Source organism: Cimex lectularius, unplaced genomic scaffold (assembly GCF_000648675.2).
Source record: "Cimex lectularius strain Harlan isolate CLEC.00 unplaced genomic scaffold, Clec_2.1 scaffold63, whole genome shotgun sequence".
Lineage (NCBI taxonomy): Eukaryota > Metazoa > Arthropoda > Insecta > Hemiptera > Cimicidae > Cimex > Cimex lectularius.
In genome coordinates this window covers 31,541-50,338 of record NW_019392694.1, presented here as the reverse complement: position 1 = coordinate 50,338, position 18,798 = coordinate 31,541, and the positions used below count along the sequence as shown (strand labels likewise).

Below are 18,798 nucleotides of genomic sequence, written 5' to 3'. Positions count from 1 at the left end.
TCTTTGAATTCAATAGAGAATGTAAATAAAACAACCTCACATCTTTCTAAAGGGAAATCACGTGACAGACGTTCACACTTGGCATCTTCGCATATATCGGAGAATAAGAAAGAATGACGGGTCGGATTGTTATTTTCTAGTAAATCTCTCCCGAATTCGACCTTCTCAGAGGCATTATGAAAATTTTTTATATCAAGAGAGGCCGAAAGGCTTTGTTTTTATGACAGACACCAATCAGATTTTACTACCGCCTCGGCGGTAGTTCGGATTCTCCCGGGAGAGAAAGAGTATAAACAAGAGATTGGAAGCAACGCAAACGTTAAATGTACGCTTAACCCAACTGAATACTCGTCACAAAAATGATTCCGACCGTCTTCTTTTCCGTTTGATCTCATCTTTTGTTTTTTCGATTGGAAGAAAAACAATATTGAAAAATAATGTTATATTAAAGATAATGTTCCTTTATTCACAGGATTCTTGAAGCAGACTTTCAACGTTGGCGAAATTGGCAATTTGGGCCTCCTGGATCAAATAGCCGCCTTAAAATGGATTCAGGATAATATCGAGGCGTTTGGAGGAGATCCCAATTCAGTGACACTACTCGGCCACCACACTGGTATGTCGATAAACGTTTTCAGTTCTTTTCAACATGTTTTTTGCTCGTAATGTCTGAGATTGATTGGGTATAAATTATTTGTTCAAGACAGCTAGATGAGAGTCTTTAGCTTACAATGAACCTGTATAAACAAACACAAACCTTAAAAATAAAACGAAGACGTGATGCTTTCTTTTTCAGTACCGAAATAACACAATTGATTGAGCCATAAATTTGCAGTCTTATTTTACAATTGCATTGACTAAATATAACATCGCCATCTAAGCAAGAATTTAAATCTTTAATAAAATTTATTCGTTCTATAGTACTATTAAAACATTAGAGACAGATGTAAGAGTTTAAAAAATATTATAATTCATGCTGAATCGGTATTGGGTTATTTATTGGGTCCATCATCACCCGTGGCTTGTTTAAATACTCAAGGGACTGTTCCTCACTGAAGATGGCGCAATGCCGAAACGCACTGAGTACTTCACCAACTCGCGAACGAACACCCAGCATCAATTCTAATTTCATAATTGTCACGAATGTGGTCATAATATATCTGAATAAAATATTTGTTAATTATAATTATTCAAAAATCGTGAGATGCGGTCTGGTGTGATGTAGGTTTCAGAAAAACAGTTTCTTTATCGTGCCAACGTTTCGATCTTTATTGAGATCATCTTCAGAGCATCGGATTTACAAACATTGTTTAATTTAACAAATACATGAAAAGACATTTTTGTCATCTTTTCAATACCGACTTCCATCCCCACCCCTTCAAAATCCAACATATATAAACATAAAACAGCAATATCTCACGGCACTCTCAACACGACACGCAAGAAGGGCACAATTACACAGAAAACAAGCACTTTGAGTGAGTAGAAATACTTTGATTGAATATAAAAAATATAATTTGCATTGTATAAATTCACCTTTTTCCACATCCTACATGTATTTGTTAAATGTACACAATGTTTGTAAATCCAATGAAGATGATCTCAATAAAGATTGAAACGTTGGCACGATAAAGAAAATGTTTTTCTGAAACCTACCTCACACCAGACCGCATCTCACGATTTCTGAATAATTATCGATTAACGGTCACTAATCACCACACATTTGTTAATTATATCGGATATGATTAGTGATCAGCCGGAAATTATAATTATACATTAAAAATTTTAGATATTGAGCCAATTAAAATGTATGCAAATATGTTAATTAAATTATGAATTAAAGTTTCATAGTCTTGATGTAATGCAGGAAAGCTTTTCGATGGAACTGTGTGTTTTCTTTCCGATTCGCCTCGTCTCTGACAACACATTAACATTGTATAGATTGTGCACATGTTTATTCCGCCAAATATAACAACAATATTTTTGGTTCATTTCTTCAAGAAAAGATATAAACAAAGCAATAGGTTGTTTACAAAAAATACAAACGTTATATTTTGATTAACTGTGTTTAAACTTTTGTCGTGTAAAGACGTTGATTTTATGTTTGAGTTAATTCAGTAAACGAGAACCAATTAATTGAATAATTCCCGATTTTCCGGCGTTTTCTTTGCTTGACCCAATATGCATAAGTTCTGAAACAGTATATCTAACATTATATTTGGATGAATGATGACAACGTTTTTTATCAATTTGATCTTGATCTCATAAATCAAATCTCATACATTTTATAGGCAAATAACCATGAGGCATTATATCACTCTAATAGCCAATGCATTTTTTTTTTACATTTCAACTTAACTTCACAATTCCATCGTGTATGACATGCAATAAAATAAATTGATAATTTGTTATTGATATGCAATGAAATACTGACTACGAAAATGGTTTCACAAAAAAAGACGAATGATAAACGAGAAAGACAATTTTATCTTAATTTAATTTTTTTTTTTTTGGTAATCTGCTTTTTTTGCCTATTTTCATTCTGTTCAAAATTTCTTGAAAACAATTCATTTAAATATCTCAGAAATGATTGTTTTACAGACAGAAAAAATAGTTTTCACCGTCGGATACATCGGCGACATAATGGAAAGTGGTTTTTATAAATAATTAATTGAGAGTTTGTTATTCCAGTCGGCTTTGTTTGAAAAACCTAAAACCTGTATGCTTTAACTATTACCATTATGCTGTAACTTCAGAAACAATGAGCTCAATTTGATGTAATCATCTTTCTTGACTTGATACAATACTTGAGAGATTAATTCTAAGCTTCTTGGTTTCCGTTTACAATTTGTTTATCATCTCTTGATGTGAAGAGAATTCAGGTTGAGTGTACACGACCAAAGACATTCTACACGAACTTTGTTCAAACTGAATAATTTCGTAAACGTATCAATTTCTAAGCTTTTTATTGTATGCCGGGCGCTGTTATTATTCATACATCTTAAACTTTGACAAGCGTATAAAATAACATTTAAACATTTATATATCTCGCCTGATAACTTAACTTTAATTTTTCTTTTTGTTATGATTACATCTAGCCACAGATTGTGCGCCAAGAAAACAGTTTGGCTCTTAATAACGCCCATGTATGTCTCGATAAATTGAACAGATACCTATAATTTTATTTTCTCGCTGATCATATTTGTGTCCGCTTAAGTTCACAGAGATAGAACATAATGTAAAGTTAAAAATATCTGCTCGTTCTTTGAGAATTGCTCTTTATAATTCTGTTTTGGTATGAGCTTCAAAATTTAAATCCGTAGTTCACATCGTCATACCCAACTTGTATTGTGAGTATTTGTGAATTATAAGTTGTCTGTGTACACTTTTCTAGTAGCAGCGTGTTGATTGTAAATAGTAAGGTTCACTCTAACAATGTTGCACCCTGATCAAACATGGGTCGCCTTTCGGCGGCAACTCCCTTTCCGCACTCTTTGTTCTCTATTTTGCGTTTAATTGGAGTATTTTAAATCGTTTTTTTTAAATTTTATTCAACTATCTATTGAAAACATTGCAGACTAGTTATTACTTATTGTGTTATTTTTGTAATTGCAGGAGCGATTGCTGCCAATTATCTCATGTTATCTCCTATGGTCCAAGGAGAGAAAAGTAAGTACTTAAACCCAAATATTTGGAACGTTTTGATAACATTGATGTCGACTTTTAATATTTATGTATATTCTTCCCATTCTTTCTCGGCTAAAATGACTATATTTAGCTACCGATTGTTTATTGAATTGTTGAGCCAGTGAACTAAAAAAAGAATTGTAAAATGAAAAATTAAGTTGATCAGAACGTTTTAGAAATATGTTATGTATTAGCAATGTTATTATTATACACATGTGTTATTAAATCATTAACCCAGTTTAATCTGAGGTTGAAGTGAGCCATTAACCTTAGAGAATGTTTAACTATATAGCAAATTTCACTACTGCGGGATGGTTTAATAATATGCAAATAAAATGGTGCAGCTTAATTGCATATTTTAATTGATTGGACATTTGAATGAAAGGCGGGCTCCTTGAAACGAATAAACGAAGTTAAGGTATGGCAATAAATGCCCGAAACAGGTGTGACTTACAGCCCGAAATATCAGTTTACGATGCAAACTCGACAGACTGCACATTCTGCCAATATTTTTTAGTTTAACTATCTTACAAGACTGGCCTCCTACTGCGGCAAAAAGGAAACAATTTTGGACGATTTTCCTTATTTGCTTTATTTCCATATCTACAACACAATATTTGATAGGTCCAACAAGCACCTGAACGAAAGTAGCTGTCCGATAAATGTATAAAAAATTAATACTAAACTGTTATCTCTATTAAATTCACTAGTTTCGTGGTCGCTTGACCAATTAATATATTTCAATTAATTAAGATTTTTAGACGAGATAAAAAAAGTCAGTGTCATGAGCGGGATTCGTACCCATGATGTTCGGCTAGATACGCCGCTACTCTACTACCGCTTGAACTGTCGTGACCTCGATCTACTCGGACACTACCTTCCCATCCCAAAATCACCTTTAGAATTTTCCCTCCTTTTTTGCCATTTTTCAAATTTCGTGTAATCTATTTGATTCTCGGCGAGAAAAGAAATGGCCACGAAGAGGTTTAGCGAAGGTATACTTCATTTTAACTTATCAAATTCACTAGTTTCGTGGTCCGCTTGACCAATTAATATATTCCAATTAATTACGGTTTTTTGTCGAGATAAAAAAGTCAGTGTTATGTTATCTCTATTGTTTTTACTTTGGATTAATTGATACTTTAAAACTATAAAATACCGGAAAAATGGCAGAACTGCTGGATGGAAAAATGTAATGAAAAAAGCATATTAATGATTCGATTTTGAATAAGTCACACCAGGCTGTTGCGTGGGCATCTCCTCATTAACTTAAAGAGCCCGTGACGATAATACGTTCGAGAGGTGAGACCCTAAAGTTGAGGAAGGACAGGAAAGATGTTGTTGTTGTTCGGATTTTGGCTGAGCGTGTTCAAACGAATCTTCCTTCCTCTTATTCCTCTCGAAAGATTTTTTTTGTAAGTAAATTTTAATTTTTTATCGTTCTATTTTGGACACATACATCAAAGTGTTTATTTTTCGTTCAATTCAAATTTTTATTTTATCAATAAAGAGTGTACCGTTTTTATTTTGATTATTTTTTATTTTCGTCTCGTCACAAAAATTGGAGGCACTGGCGAGATATATCCTTTATTTTTTTCACGCACACGAGCCATCCTAGAACACAGCTTCCGCTTCCATCTAGCCTCCTCTAGAGAAGGTCCGAAGTATTTGTGTGTCGCATCTATTGTAGAGAGGAAGCTATCCGGACATCAAGAAATCGCATCACCATGAAGACCCATGTTTCTACCGCTGGAAGTACCGACAGAGACTGGACTCAGTTGAAGGGAAAACAGTCCAGGGTCATCAGGACATCGATTCACACGACCCGTGACGGATGTTAGAATTCAACATGGATTAAGGTTAAGTTCAAGAAATTCAAGAAGCTACTCTAGATGACATGGCAAAGCATCAGAAGAGAACTACGTTAAACATATTTATAATATGATCATATTGTTAAAAAGCGGTTTTTTTTGGTTTTTGAAGAGGAGATCATTTTGGTACGATAATACGTTCGAGAGATGAGACCCTAAGGTCTTCCTCAGAAGGACAGGAAAGATCTTGTTGTTGTTGTTGTTCGGATTTTGGCTGAGCGTGTTCAAACAAATCTTCCTTCCTCTTCGAAATATTTTTTTTGTAAGTAAATTTTAATTTTTTAGTGTTCTATTTTGGACACATACATCAAAGTGTTTATTTTTCGTTCAATTCAAATTTTTGTTTTATCAATAAAGTTGATTATTTATCAATACCGTTTTTATTTTTATTATTTTTTATTTTGGTCTTGTCACAAGATGCCCCCCTACTTTGAAACATATTCTACTAGAGTATGAACAATTGGCGCAGCATAGGGCAAGGCGTGACACCACAAACTCCACGAGTTGCAAAGAACTCAAGCAAAATGAAACAAAGCAAATTGATGGCAGCGAGAAATTGATGGGATACATGGAGCGGATGAATGCACGCATGTGGTCGCGATTGAAGTTTCTTTCACGTGTGGTGTTCTCTTATTGAGTGAATGTATTCACAAGCACGAGTATTCTGAAAAAATTCACCAAGATAGATTAGTCATTAATTGTTAGTGGGGCAATTAGAAACTGGCATTTATCAAATACTCGGATGACTCGAAAAATTTTTAACGGCGTCTATTCGTGAAATGTTAAGAATTTTATGATGAATTTATTAGTACGATTGGATTATGCAAGAATATTGAGTACGGGGAGTATCAACTCACTTAGAATAGGTATATTTTAGTAAGAATGTGTCTAAAAAAGAACTGAATGGTGAGCGGGTCTTGAGGAGGCGCTGTTTCTCAGCACAAAAAAGATTAATAATGTTGGGATAGGAGAGTTAGGATAGCACGAAAACTTAGGGAACTTTTGGATGCGTGATCGAATCAGTTCTCTTGACAAAGGAAAGTTTAGGTCGTTGTGAATACGTTAGTGACGAATTTAGCTATGAGAAGTTTTCTGATGACTTTTGATAGAACGGAGTAGATACCCTCGATATTTTATGGGTTTGAGAAATTCCTTAGTTCCAATCCGTCCATAATGATCGCAGTAATGTCTTGTGTAGACTTAGTTGAGTTATGACGATCAAAATAGATTTCGCTTAAAAGGTAAAAAATCGTAGTTGCCCTAATCGATACTTGTTTTAAAAATAAATACTACTTTTTATAAAAGTGTGTTTTGGTCTTCTCCGTCTGTGGAACATAGTGGGTCAACATAAAAAGTAAATTTTAACAACAAACTATACAATAAAATAAGAATAACAATAATATCAACATAAGATAATATAATTTTTATGAAAAGTTGTATTTGTTCCATGATATAATCTAAAAATATGGGTTTTCATGAGAGTGAAGATATATTAAAAAAAAGGAAGCTTTTTTTACGCAGTTTCAGCTCTTTTATCTCCGAGGAAACCAGGGACTGGCAGAGAAGGCAATTATAGACTGTAACTCGTATTTACAAACGCCCCAGGCGTAGTGATCCCGTAGACCTTTACCCGTGGGGTTTGAATAAGTTGGACTTCGAAAACAAACTTGTCCGTGCGGCAGTGCATTGTTGTCGGATGGGGTTTCACTGGCGTAGCATCTCAAAATTGGCTAAATCAATGAACACCCAGTTCCGGCCATTGTTATTATCAACTGTTCTGTAACTAGTTTCCGCGTTTTCGGCCAGAAGAGAGTGTGATTTATCGTTGTAAACTTTCAAGGACGGTCCGAAAGCTGCTGAGCTGTAAACGCTGAAAAATGCCGTTTTTAACAAACCTGGAAACGAGTAAATTGACTTTTCCAGATTGCAGACTATTTGTGTTTGGGGGTTCTATTTAATCAACATCGTTCTATTTAAAAAGAAGTTACTTGGTGTAAAAAAGTCAAAGTTAAAAATAAATCACCATTGCGTTAGCTTTTGCACTATTCATTTTTATCAATAATTCATAAGAGACTTGGTCGAAATGTAAAATGAATATGAATCTAAAACACACATTTACAAAAACAAATTTTTAATATATCAGGAAGCATAACTCTATTTCATTATAATTATTTAATCATAACTAATAGAAATATACATGGGCATATTATTGTATGAATTTGCATAACAAAATTTCCATACTTTCGGGCGTCAAACATCGTCTTTTCTTGGGATTAGATGTGCAGAAAGATGAATCTATCCTCGCAAGTTTTCCTATTTAAATTCGGCGAAGTTTGTGCTACTGTTAGTGGCTTACCGTGCTTAAAACCCCGAGTAATCTCTGAATACTGATTAATAAGAAATAATAATAATAATAATAAAGAAATAAATTTATTGAACTTTATACATTTTCGATTGTACATTTCAATTTATAAAAGACGACGGATTTTTTTTAATCAAATAATTGTACATATATCGTAAATAAAAGCAGAAGAGACTGATAGATAGAATTATGATATATATATATATATATATATATATATATATATATATTCACTAGTTTTCGTGTATATATACTGCATACAGTTTGTAGTTGTATTTCATGTTTACGTATAATAAGTTATTTAAGTTATTTAACTTAATAAATTAAATAAATTAACAATAATAATTTATGTTTATGTTTTAATAATTATTCTGAAATAGTGAGATGCGGTCTGGTGTGACATAGGTTTTATAAAACCATTTTCTTTATCGTGCCAACGTTTCGATCTTTATTGAGATCATCTTCAGGGCCTGGGATTTACAAACATTGTTGAAATTTAACAAATACAAGTATGATGTGGAAGAAAGTGAATTTATACAATGCAAAAAAATATTTTTTATATTCAATCATAGTAGAAAGAGTAGAAATACTTTGATTAAATATAAAAAACATTTTTTTGCATTGTATAAATTCACTTTCTTCCACATCCTACATGTATTTGTTAGATTTAAACAATTTGTAAACCCCAGGCCCTAACGATGATCTCAATAAAGATAGAAACGTTGGCACGATATAGAAAATGGTTTTATAAAATCTACGTCACACCAGACCGCATCTCACGCTTTCCGAATAATCATCGACTGACGGTCACTAATCACCCCACACTTTCATGTTTTAATTTTCTTAGATATTCTCTAACAACAAATAAATAAGCAAATAGGAGTGTTAACAAATAAAGTACTGAGAACTGATTATAGCGTGGTAATATCGGATCCCTCAATGTAAAAATTGGGAAAATAACTGGAAGAATTAATTTTAAACTGAACTGGTGATTAAAAAGATAATAACCAAGACTGAAAAAAAGAACTAAAAATTTATTGAAAAATAGTAACTTAAATTAAGTCTTTTGCCAATAAATTTCGAAAACTTAACTAAAATAAAAATAATCTTTTTGAAAAAACATATTTCGCTAGCGCCAATACTAACATAATTATAACAACATAAAAAATGTGACTAGAGTAGATAAACGCATATATTGAAAAAGAAACAATAAAAACCTTTTGTTAGGACTAAGAATGTTGATGGCTCTTCTTATTCTTCTTTTTCTCTCTTATTTTTCCATTCTATTCTTACACCTCCTACCGGTGGGTGGGTATTTTCAAATATATCGTTGTATGATAAATGACAAAACATACTTCAGCAAAATCAATCACTGAGTGACAATCAGTTAATGGTGGACCGAGATGATCTGAAACGATGAAAATGCTATACTACTGTGCTTCGCTAGCATTCGTTTCCTAGAGTAATTTTTTTTACATATTTTCACGTTATTCTAGGTCTTTTTTGTTCTTATTTGCAATACAACGTACACTCAAGACAAAAAAATCCGGATTAGGATATTTTAATTGTTTATTATCATAATATCAAGGAATAAAGTTTAATAGCTGTCTTAAAAAACGTAACCACAATATTAATAACTTCTTGTTTGCCGTTATAGAGTGTTACTAATCCTTTTACACTATTTACAACAAAAATAAAGAAAAAAAGTTCAATATCATCCTTTCCAGAATCAACTTTCCAATGAGTTATATGGGTTTTTAATTGTTTTCGTTGTTGAAGCAAAAAATCCCAAGAAAAGCGGACAAGTTCCAGACCCCTTAAAAAAATGAAGCTATCAATGTATTCATAACTACACTGTAGCCAACCTCACCTTACTCTCCCTTTTTTATGGCTTAATGTGGATATCAATTTGATAGGACGACTTTTTGGGGAGAAAGTCTGGAATTTTGTTTTGAGTTCCCTCAGGTTATGGGATAAAAAAGAACGGATATGGCCACAGTGTAGATATTATTTCATTGACAGTCAAATTTTTTGGAGGGAATCTTGAGTTTCCCCTTTTCTCACGTTTGGCTTTTTCATGGGATATCATACTTTTTTGTTCCCTTCAGCATCGTGGACGTCGTATTGGTTTTTTCGAGGCACGGGGTGCGACTACACACGTCGGAGATTTTGTCTTGTGAGAACAGATTATTACTTACAAATATAAAACTAAAATTTGTTTCGAATATCACATTTCTACTTATACGATAAGCGCCTTATAATTTTGATGGTGAGACCCCCAAGCGGCACTGATTTTGAGAAAATTGCAATTCTCAGATTTTTTCTTTATTTGCCATATAAAACACATTTTTAACGAATTTCATGTTACTAGTTATACGGAAGTACGTTATAATTTTGATAAGTGAGTAGATCAGTAACAAAAATGCAAATTTTGAATTTCTACTGTTTCGAATAGTCTTAAGTGCTCCAAGTTTTACAATGTCCTAAGTGAGCGTTAGGTTCCAAATTGCAAAAACATTGCCATGCGCTCAGGTTCGGGTAAAAAATTAAATAATAAGTTTCCCCTGGCAGATGCTTTGCTCAACGACTGTTTTTTGTTTTGCTTTGACTGCAGGAAAGGAACTGTCACTAATGACCACAAGAAGGACCATAGGCAAATCTTGGGGACTAAAACCGAAAATGGCCTATTGGCAGTAATAAGACCCAGAATAACCTATGGTTCTCTAATCTGGTGGAACAAAGCTCAACAAAAAGTAGCTACCGAAACATTAGGCAGCATACAAAGACAAGTAAACCTATGTATCAAAGGAGCAATGAGAACAACCCATACAAATGCATTAGTAACTTTGTTAAACCTACCTCCACTGGAAATATTCATACAAGGAGAGGCTAGAAAAAGCACACTTAGGCTCCAGAAAGAATTGGAAAGGAACTAAACAATTCAGGCATACAACCATAATCAACAAAATCAGACACCCATTATTAGAAATGGGGACTGGTTATATGATCCTGGAAACAATCTTCACAATTTCCTATAAAGTTTCAATGGACCATAAAGGAGAGGAAGAACAAAGGAGAGGAAGAACACAGGAGAGCATCAGATACAATGATATGGTACACAGTTGGCTCCAAAACAAACGAAGGAACCGGATCGGGCGTTTTCTGTACAAGCCCAAAACATGAGCAATCTTCGGTCTTTCAAGCGGAAATACATGCCATCAATACTTGTGCCCTGGAAAATCTTAAAAGAGGTTACACTGACAAAAAATCCTCATAAGATCAGATAGCCCAGCAGCCATTAAAGCATTAGCATGTAAAAGAATCACATCAAAATTAGTCAGTGAATGCATCGAAAATCTCCAAAACCTGGGGAAACACAACAACCTGATGATATCTTGGGTGCCAGGGCACAGGGGAATTTGGGGTTATGAGAAAGCAGACAGACTGGCCAGAGGAGGATCTGCAAGACGATACATATGCCCCGAACCTATTCTTGGGTTAACAAGAACAAACGTAGAATCCTCCATCGCAGAATGGATCCAAGCAAAACAAAAGGAGAAGTGGATAAACTCTAGCGGTGTTAGACATAGTAAACTTATGGTGAAACGACCCTCACGGAGACTGGCAAAAACACTGCTGCAATTGGAGAGGGCCAAACTCCGAGGAATGGTAGGACTACTAACCGGTCACTGGCATCTGGGAAAACTTCTACACAACTGGGTATATACAGCGATGATCCCATTTGCAGATTATGTAATGAGGAGGAGGAAACAATCTTCGAATGCGAAGCAACAGCTCAATGGAGGTTTAACTTAACGTATGGAAAAAACGTAGGGAATAAAATTACAGCAACAACAGTCAATGACCTGATACTTCTAAGAAGAAGGATTGAGTCTATTGACTGAACTAAGGAACTAGGAAGGTACAACAAGCCAGAAGGTTGCAGTGCCTGGGGAATACAAACCCGGCTTCCTAGTATCCTTTTCTACCATATCATACCAAGGAACCGTCAGCACATTTACAACTCACTTGCAGCCTTGAACAATGGGGGGCCTGTTATCCTCACTGATGAGTTTTGCCTTGGTTTGTGGAAACCTGATGGTGTGAAGAGAAGACTTCGAGAACGCTTTACTTCATGTTCCAAAGAAGTCAATTATGGTTCCATACCCGTACCGAACTGGTGATCGTAAAGAATGTATCTTTGCTGCACTAAGGTACATCATGAGTTATTGCATGAATTTTTACTATGTTGAAAAATTGTTGTATAATGTATAGGCATCAAGGAAACGTGGAAAAATATTTAAAACAATTAAAACTTTCTCTAGACACTAATTCTATCAGATCCGTGCTATGTTGCCAAATGGCAATACTATGTGTGTGGAGTTCAAGCAATTCTACAATAGAAAATAAAGAACATAGAATACGTTTTGGTGAATTTTCTTTCAAATCATCATAATTAAATAATTTTTATTACAACTCATAAATTTATATTCTAATTTAGTTAATTAAGGTAAGTTGAGATAAAAAAGTCACTGTCGCGAGTGGGATTCGAACCTACGACTTTCGGCTAGATACGGCGGTACTCTGCTACTTGAGATATCGTGAGTGGTAGAGTAGCGGCGTATCTAGCCGAAGGTCTGGGTTCGAATCCCGCTCGTCACACTGACATTTTTATCTCAACTAAAAACCATAATTAATTGAAAGATATTAATTGGTCAAGCGAACCACGAAAACTAGTGAATTCTAATTTAGTTTGTTTTACATTACAATAAGCATTCTGAAATTAGTACCTATAACGATAAAACAAATACCGATAGAACCATCAATTCTTGAAGAATATCCCTCTTCTTTTCAATCTTGGCCATATAACAACCGTAGTAACATTTCAAACGGAAAATTATCTTACTTTAAAATTAAGTAGTCCCTAAGTTCTTCGGGTGTGATTGCTTTCTCCTCAATTTTCTAATTGCTTCCTTTCAGAACTAATTTGGCCGGCATTAATCTTAAAACACCCGTATCCGAGATGGGTACTGCGTTGCTACTTAGACATCATGAGGGGAAAATAACTTCTCGCAATGCTTTTAGCACTTTTCAAAATATCAGGATTTGAAAGGAAACACGACATTTTACTCAAGTGCCAAGTTTGTCCCTGAGAGGGAATACAAAACGCAAAAGTTATCTCGAGTTCCACGGCGTAAGTTTGTTTGCAAAGAATTGTTCTTTTGAAAAATACAGTACGTTAGTCTTAATTTTTGAGAAAAAATGAGCCACTCAACATTTTATTAGATACACTGGTGTTCTTTTTACTTAAGAAAATGTTATTTGATACAAACCGATTTCCATTTAACTCGTCCATAACATTGACTGAACTATAGACAACTTTAGCTATGTTAGGAAAAGGCTAAAACTATAATTATTATTAATAATAAAGAAAGATGAAGTTAAAGACTTTCTAGTGTTGTGCCAATTAAATAAAAATTAATAAAAATATACAAGAAATATTGATAGGTTTATGTTTTCAATTGTTTAAATTGCTCCCAAATTCTCGTCAATTATTTAGAGTTAACATATTTACTAAAGTGTCATCCAGGAAACATTCAATGAGTCATTCCTTGATTTGGAACAAACGTTAAGTATGACAAGTTAGATGAATGTATAAAATAAACGAATAAGGGTCTCCCTGGGTACTTGGCCGAAATAACCAAATCCGCTCTGATTTAATTTTCAATAATACGTATGAATAACCATTGCTCCCAGTTAGAAACTATATCTGTTATGGTTCTGTCATATCGTAGTTTTGTTGACTAGTTTGCAAAACTACTAGAGAGAATTAATGAAATATTAAAACTTACAAAGAGTACTTTTTGTATGCAAAATTTAAAAATAAATTCATAACTATGTCCAATTTTATTTTATTTTTAGAGAATAGATTTAAGATGTGTTTTGGTTTTATTTTGCGTGAAATTGCTGTTTTTGGTTTAAATAAAAGTATGACGCCCTCGTTTTGTTTTCAGGCCTTTTCAAGAAAGTGATAATGATGTCCGGCTCTGCCCTGTCGAAGGGTGCGAAAATGAAGCACCCCCAGCAGATGCTCATATCCGTTGCGGAGCAGCTCAATTGCCCGTATGAGCGGCTTCAAATGTGCCTCAGGACGAAACGGGTCGAGGAACTTCTCGAGGTATCGAAATTGTACGAATTTGCTCCGATAGTCGACGGCCTCCTCATTGTCAACGAGGCCAAGGACTCCATGACCAAATATACCAATTTGTTCACAAGGTATTTCTAGCACTCCTCCTCCAGGTTAATAATGTATTATCTATTAGACGAAACTCAAATTATTTTATGATAAATACCAAATATTAGGCTGTTTTGCGAAAACGGGGAACTGGGCACGCCAATATACAATATGTTAAATTCATACTGACCATGAATATAAAACATATTTGACCACCATTATTGGTTTTTTCTTAATCTAAATTGTTTCTTCCTTTCCATTTTTTATTATTTTTAAGAAACTGTTAGGCAGTATGTAAATCAAAGCAGATCATTAAAATGTCTTCCCAACAAGTAAATAAAAACTGCAGTCAGTATATTATTAATATATGATTCTATATCTGATTACATTGGATGTACGTATGGCTGCTGAAGCATTTCCCTCCAGCGTTTTTTACGGGAAAATCAGAAATTCCAGATAGACTGAAATTACGCATTAATTTAAGATAGCGAAAATAGACTGGATATTAGGCAGCAAGTAACCTGCTTTATTTGATTTATCCATTTTGTAATTTATTTCCAGCAAATATTAACTTCAAGATACTATCTTAAAAGTAATACAAATTGTTGGATTATTATTTAGTGAGAGTTCGAAACATTTGGGATATTAGTTTTTGTTTAGAGATCGATCGTTTGAGAATGAATCACCATCTACCTTCTTCCAGATCACCAGTTCGGTTTTGGTCTTCTACCTTCCACAATTCAGTAAGTGGTTCGCGTTCTGAACCACATATCCTTATCCCTTAAGCGAAACGAATACTGCATGGAGTGGTGTCTCAAGCGTTTGATCACTTGTGAGGATCTTCCATTCAAACAAAACTGTGTCCTTCGAAATACCTTTGCTTATACATAATGGAACTAGTCTTCCTTGTTCGTAAAAGTTCGGACTATTCCAAATTACTCTCTAGGAGCGGGAGGGTCATAGGCAGTGTGCTCGGACAAATTCTCTATCTCCTCTCACCGTCAGATGTCCAACTACTCCCTCCTTCCTCCCTTTGCCGTCGATATAGCTGTTCTTTCCTCTTTTCCTGATCCCACAACTGCTTCGGAGAACGTTAGGCATAGGTGTGCGAATAGCCGAATGGAGCAAACTCTGGCGTTGCGAAATTAATGAAAAACAAATTACCTATTCACTATTTTTCGTGGTGCGCTTGACCAATTAATATCATTCAATTAATGTAAGGTTTTAAGTTGAGATAATGGTCCTGCTCGTGACACTGACTTTTTTAACTCAACTTAAAACCTTAAATTAATTGAAAGATGTTAATTGGTCAAGCGGTCCACGAAAACTAGTGAATTTATTAAGTTAAAATGAAGTGTATTTTCACTAAAGCTCTCTGTGGCCATTTCACTTGTCGCCGAGAATCAAATAGATTACACGACATTTGAAAAATGGCAAAAAGGAGGGAAATTTCAAAAAAGGTACTGTTGAGATGGGAAGTTAGTGCCCGAGGGGATCGAAGTCACGATAGCTCGTGGTAGAGTAGCGGCGTATCAAGCCGAAGGTCGTGGGTTCGAATCCTGCTCGTGACACTGACGTTTTTATCTCAACTTAAAACCTTAAATTGATAAAATTATCTATATTACTTACCATGAAAAACAAAACCCATCATACACCCCTTTCCTGAAAATTACCTGAGTACCTACCATGGGTTCTATCTCGACTCACGTCTAACTTCCTCAGAAACATTTTCAACACAACTTACCACCTTTACTACACTACCCTTCACAATGATCTACAGGTACACTTCATAAACCTAATCACCCCAAAAAAAATTCGCGTTCTACGAATAACTTCCTTACATCCCAAACCTCCCGATCCATGTAGAACATTACTCACTCCTACCACCCAGTCAAACGACGGATGCGGACGTGTCTCGGAACCTCCTTACGTATAGTGTGTAACTTTGATATTCATAAAACTGGGAGAGCTACTATGGTGGGTCTCCTCAGGATATGCGGAACAATCAAACGATCGTATTGTATCTCATTACTATGTAATTTTTATAGATAGTAATAAAAAAATGTTTTAGGTGGAAATTGGTTTAGTTGGACGGTAGTACTCAACTGTAAGGTGGTTTTCCAGAATATTTAATCAAAAGGACTAAAATTACCATAAAAAATAAATTTAAGCAGGAAGTAAGATATATGTGCTATTCTGCTATAACTATTAATGCAAATTTTTATATAATATTGACCCATTTTTGTATATTTATTATAAATACATAATTTTTTATATATTGACTAATTCTCGATACGCGATGTGGCATAAAAGCTTAATTTATAACAGTTTTACACAGTCTCTTAAATCAAACAAGGTGGTAGATAAAAATGTCTATGATTTTTGTGCAAAAAGATGATTTATCTTGGTTTTAAAACACGCTGCGTTGTATTTTTGGGCCGGTGTTTATGTTTTATCTATCTTGTTTCAAATTCGCCTAATTTATAGCTCCCGGGACGTTCGTTCTAGTAAATTTCTCCTAATGGATTTCTTGTTGAGTCACGTCTTGTGATAATTTACGTTTAATTCTACCCCGATGGTAATCAGTTCCAGTGCTTTTAAAATGTTTGTTAAAACAGGATAGAGACAGAGAAAAACTGTAAATTTATATTCAAATCTCAGGCTCGGGTGTAGTTTTTTGTATTACTGAATAGAATAGCCTAATCCATGAGTAAGTGTTGTTACTAACTACGAACTAATTACTGAAAATAATAAATTATCGCAAAATAGTCATAATAAAGGCATTTTAAAAACATTTAAATTTTCTTTAGAAACTATGTTTTTTTCCACAAGGCCTAACAATATCCAGAGATAATCACATTAAAACTTCTAGCAATTTAAATTCACAAGGAAAAAAACAAAATGTTTCATGTTATAAATTTAACTTATTTAATTTTGCAATATTGATTAGTTAACATTATTAAACAATTGTGAAATTATGAAATGGAAAAACTATTTGAATTGTTATGGAGGTTTTAAAGTTAATTGATTATTATTAGTTTACATTCACCAATTATATAACATTTTTATTTTTTAGTTACTTATGGAGTTTTTGATTTAAAAAAGAACAAATATAGAAATGAAATTATAACTAAACGATCGGTTTATTATTGAGAAAAAAATATACATGAACAATATAATTTCTTATGATAATTATCAGTAATATCCTAAAGTATTAAATTTAAATAAATTTAAAAAAAATAATTTTCTCTTTTTTTATATATAACCTCCTAATAATTTGTTTTGTAAATTCAAACCTAAAGATTTCCTTTTTACAATAAACGTTTTAATAAAAAATAAAAAATTTAACTTACAACCAAAATATAATTATGAATCAAAAATTAATTTTCTCCCTTAATGAACAAACAAAATAGATCCTCTTCTTCCGAATGAGTATTTTTTTTTACGGCTCACCGTTGATAAAAATGTTCCCTTATTTTGGCCGATGTTCACGGTACTGCGTTCAGCGTAAGACTCCCTTCCTCTTCTGTTTTTCTCTTGATCCTGTAGGTCCAGTAGGGCAGTGTTGATTGACCTTGTTGTTACGTAACAGACTTTTATTTGTGAACTCAAATCCTTTTATTAATCCTAATGTTAATTATAAAATAAATTAAATACTCTCAACGTTATGAGAGATTAATCATTACATACAGCTGTAATTAATACCTTACCACGTAGATAGTTTGTTTGTAGGTAAGAAAAGTACATTATCGAATTATTGATGATAAAAATATGTATAGCTAATGTAAATTACTTGAAAATTTGTCAGAATGTGGAAAACTATCATATTTGTAGGCTCGAAATGACTCCGACTTAGCTGGGCAGGACCGACAAGGTCAACGTTAATTCCAAAACACCAAATAAATTAAATACATATATATTAATTCCGAAATAAATATAAATTTTGCAGTTGCATATGATTTCCGAAAGAATTCGAAATTTTGGAAATTTATTAGCTTAAAATATAACATTTAAAGTTGATTTTCTGCCGACTGTTTATGAAGCGGAAGTTAAACTTTTATTGTGCCCCAAAATTAAATGAAATCTTGCAAAATAAGCTCGGACATAAAAAGATTTAAACAACTTTTTTATCCTGATAAGACTTGAATGAAAGTTTTATTACAACAAATCTACATCCAAATAACTTCTTAAGGGAAGTTTGCCTTATTAACTTAAGAAAGTTTGTCAGTTAATGCTTATGCTTTGAGCAGTTTTCGTAAGAAAAAATAAATAAAATCTAATAAATAACAGTGAAGAATTCGGATGAAAATTACTTTTAAAATAACACATTTTATAATGACGAAGTTAACCAGGAATTTTTATTATAACACAATTTTAATTAATTTATAAGAAAAAAGAATTAAAAAGAAAATATAATCAATTGTATTACTATTTTAATAAAGTTAAATTCCAGGAACGTTATTATCATTTAACTTTCTTTATAAATTGTATATTTTAGTCTAAGCTTGATTGTTAGCATGTTCATAAATGCCAGACTGCTTCAATAAAGCCATAATTCCGTTGAAAACAATGTGTTGAATATCTTCACTAATTGGTTCCTATTGTATATATTATGACTTGTAAACGCTGAAGTAAGAAAGAAT

General features: G+C 33.4%; 1 protein-coding gene across 2 annotated transcripts in view; it reads left to right on the top strand.

The window, feature by feature from the left end:
* The window catches only part of LOC106674233 (neuroligin-1-like), a 156,002-nt gene that overhangs the window by 107,702 nt on the left and 29,502 nt on the right, over positions 1-18,798 (top strand). For both annotated transcript variants that reach the window (XM_014406849.2, XM_014406850.2), the window contains exons 4-6: positions 473-616; positions 3,616-3,669; positions 13,935-14,196. In XM_014406849.2, coding sequence (XP_014262335.1) covers positions 473-616; positions 3,616-3,669; positions 13,935-14,196 — 460 coding nt within the window. The remainder of the gene's footprint in view (positions 1-472; positions 617-3,615; positions 3,670-13,934; positions 14,197-18,798) is intronic.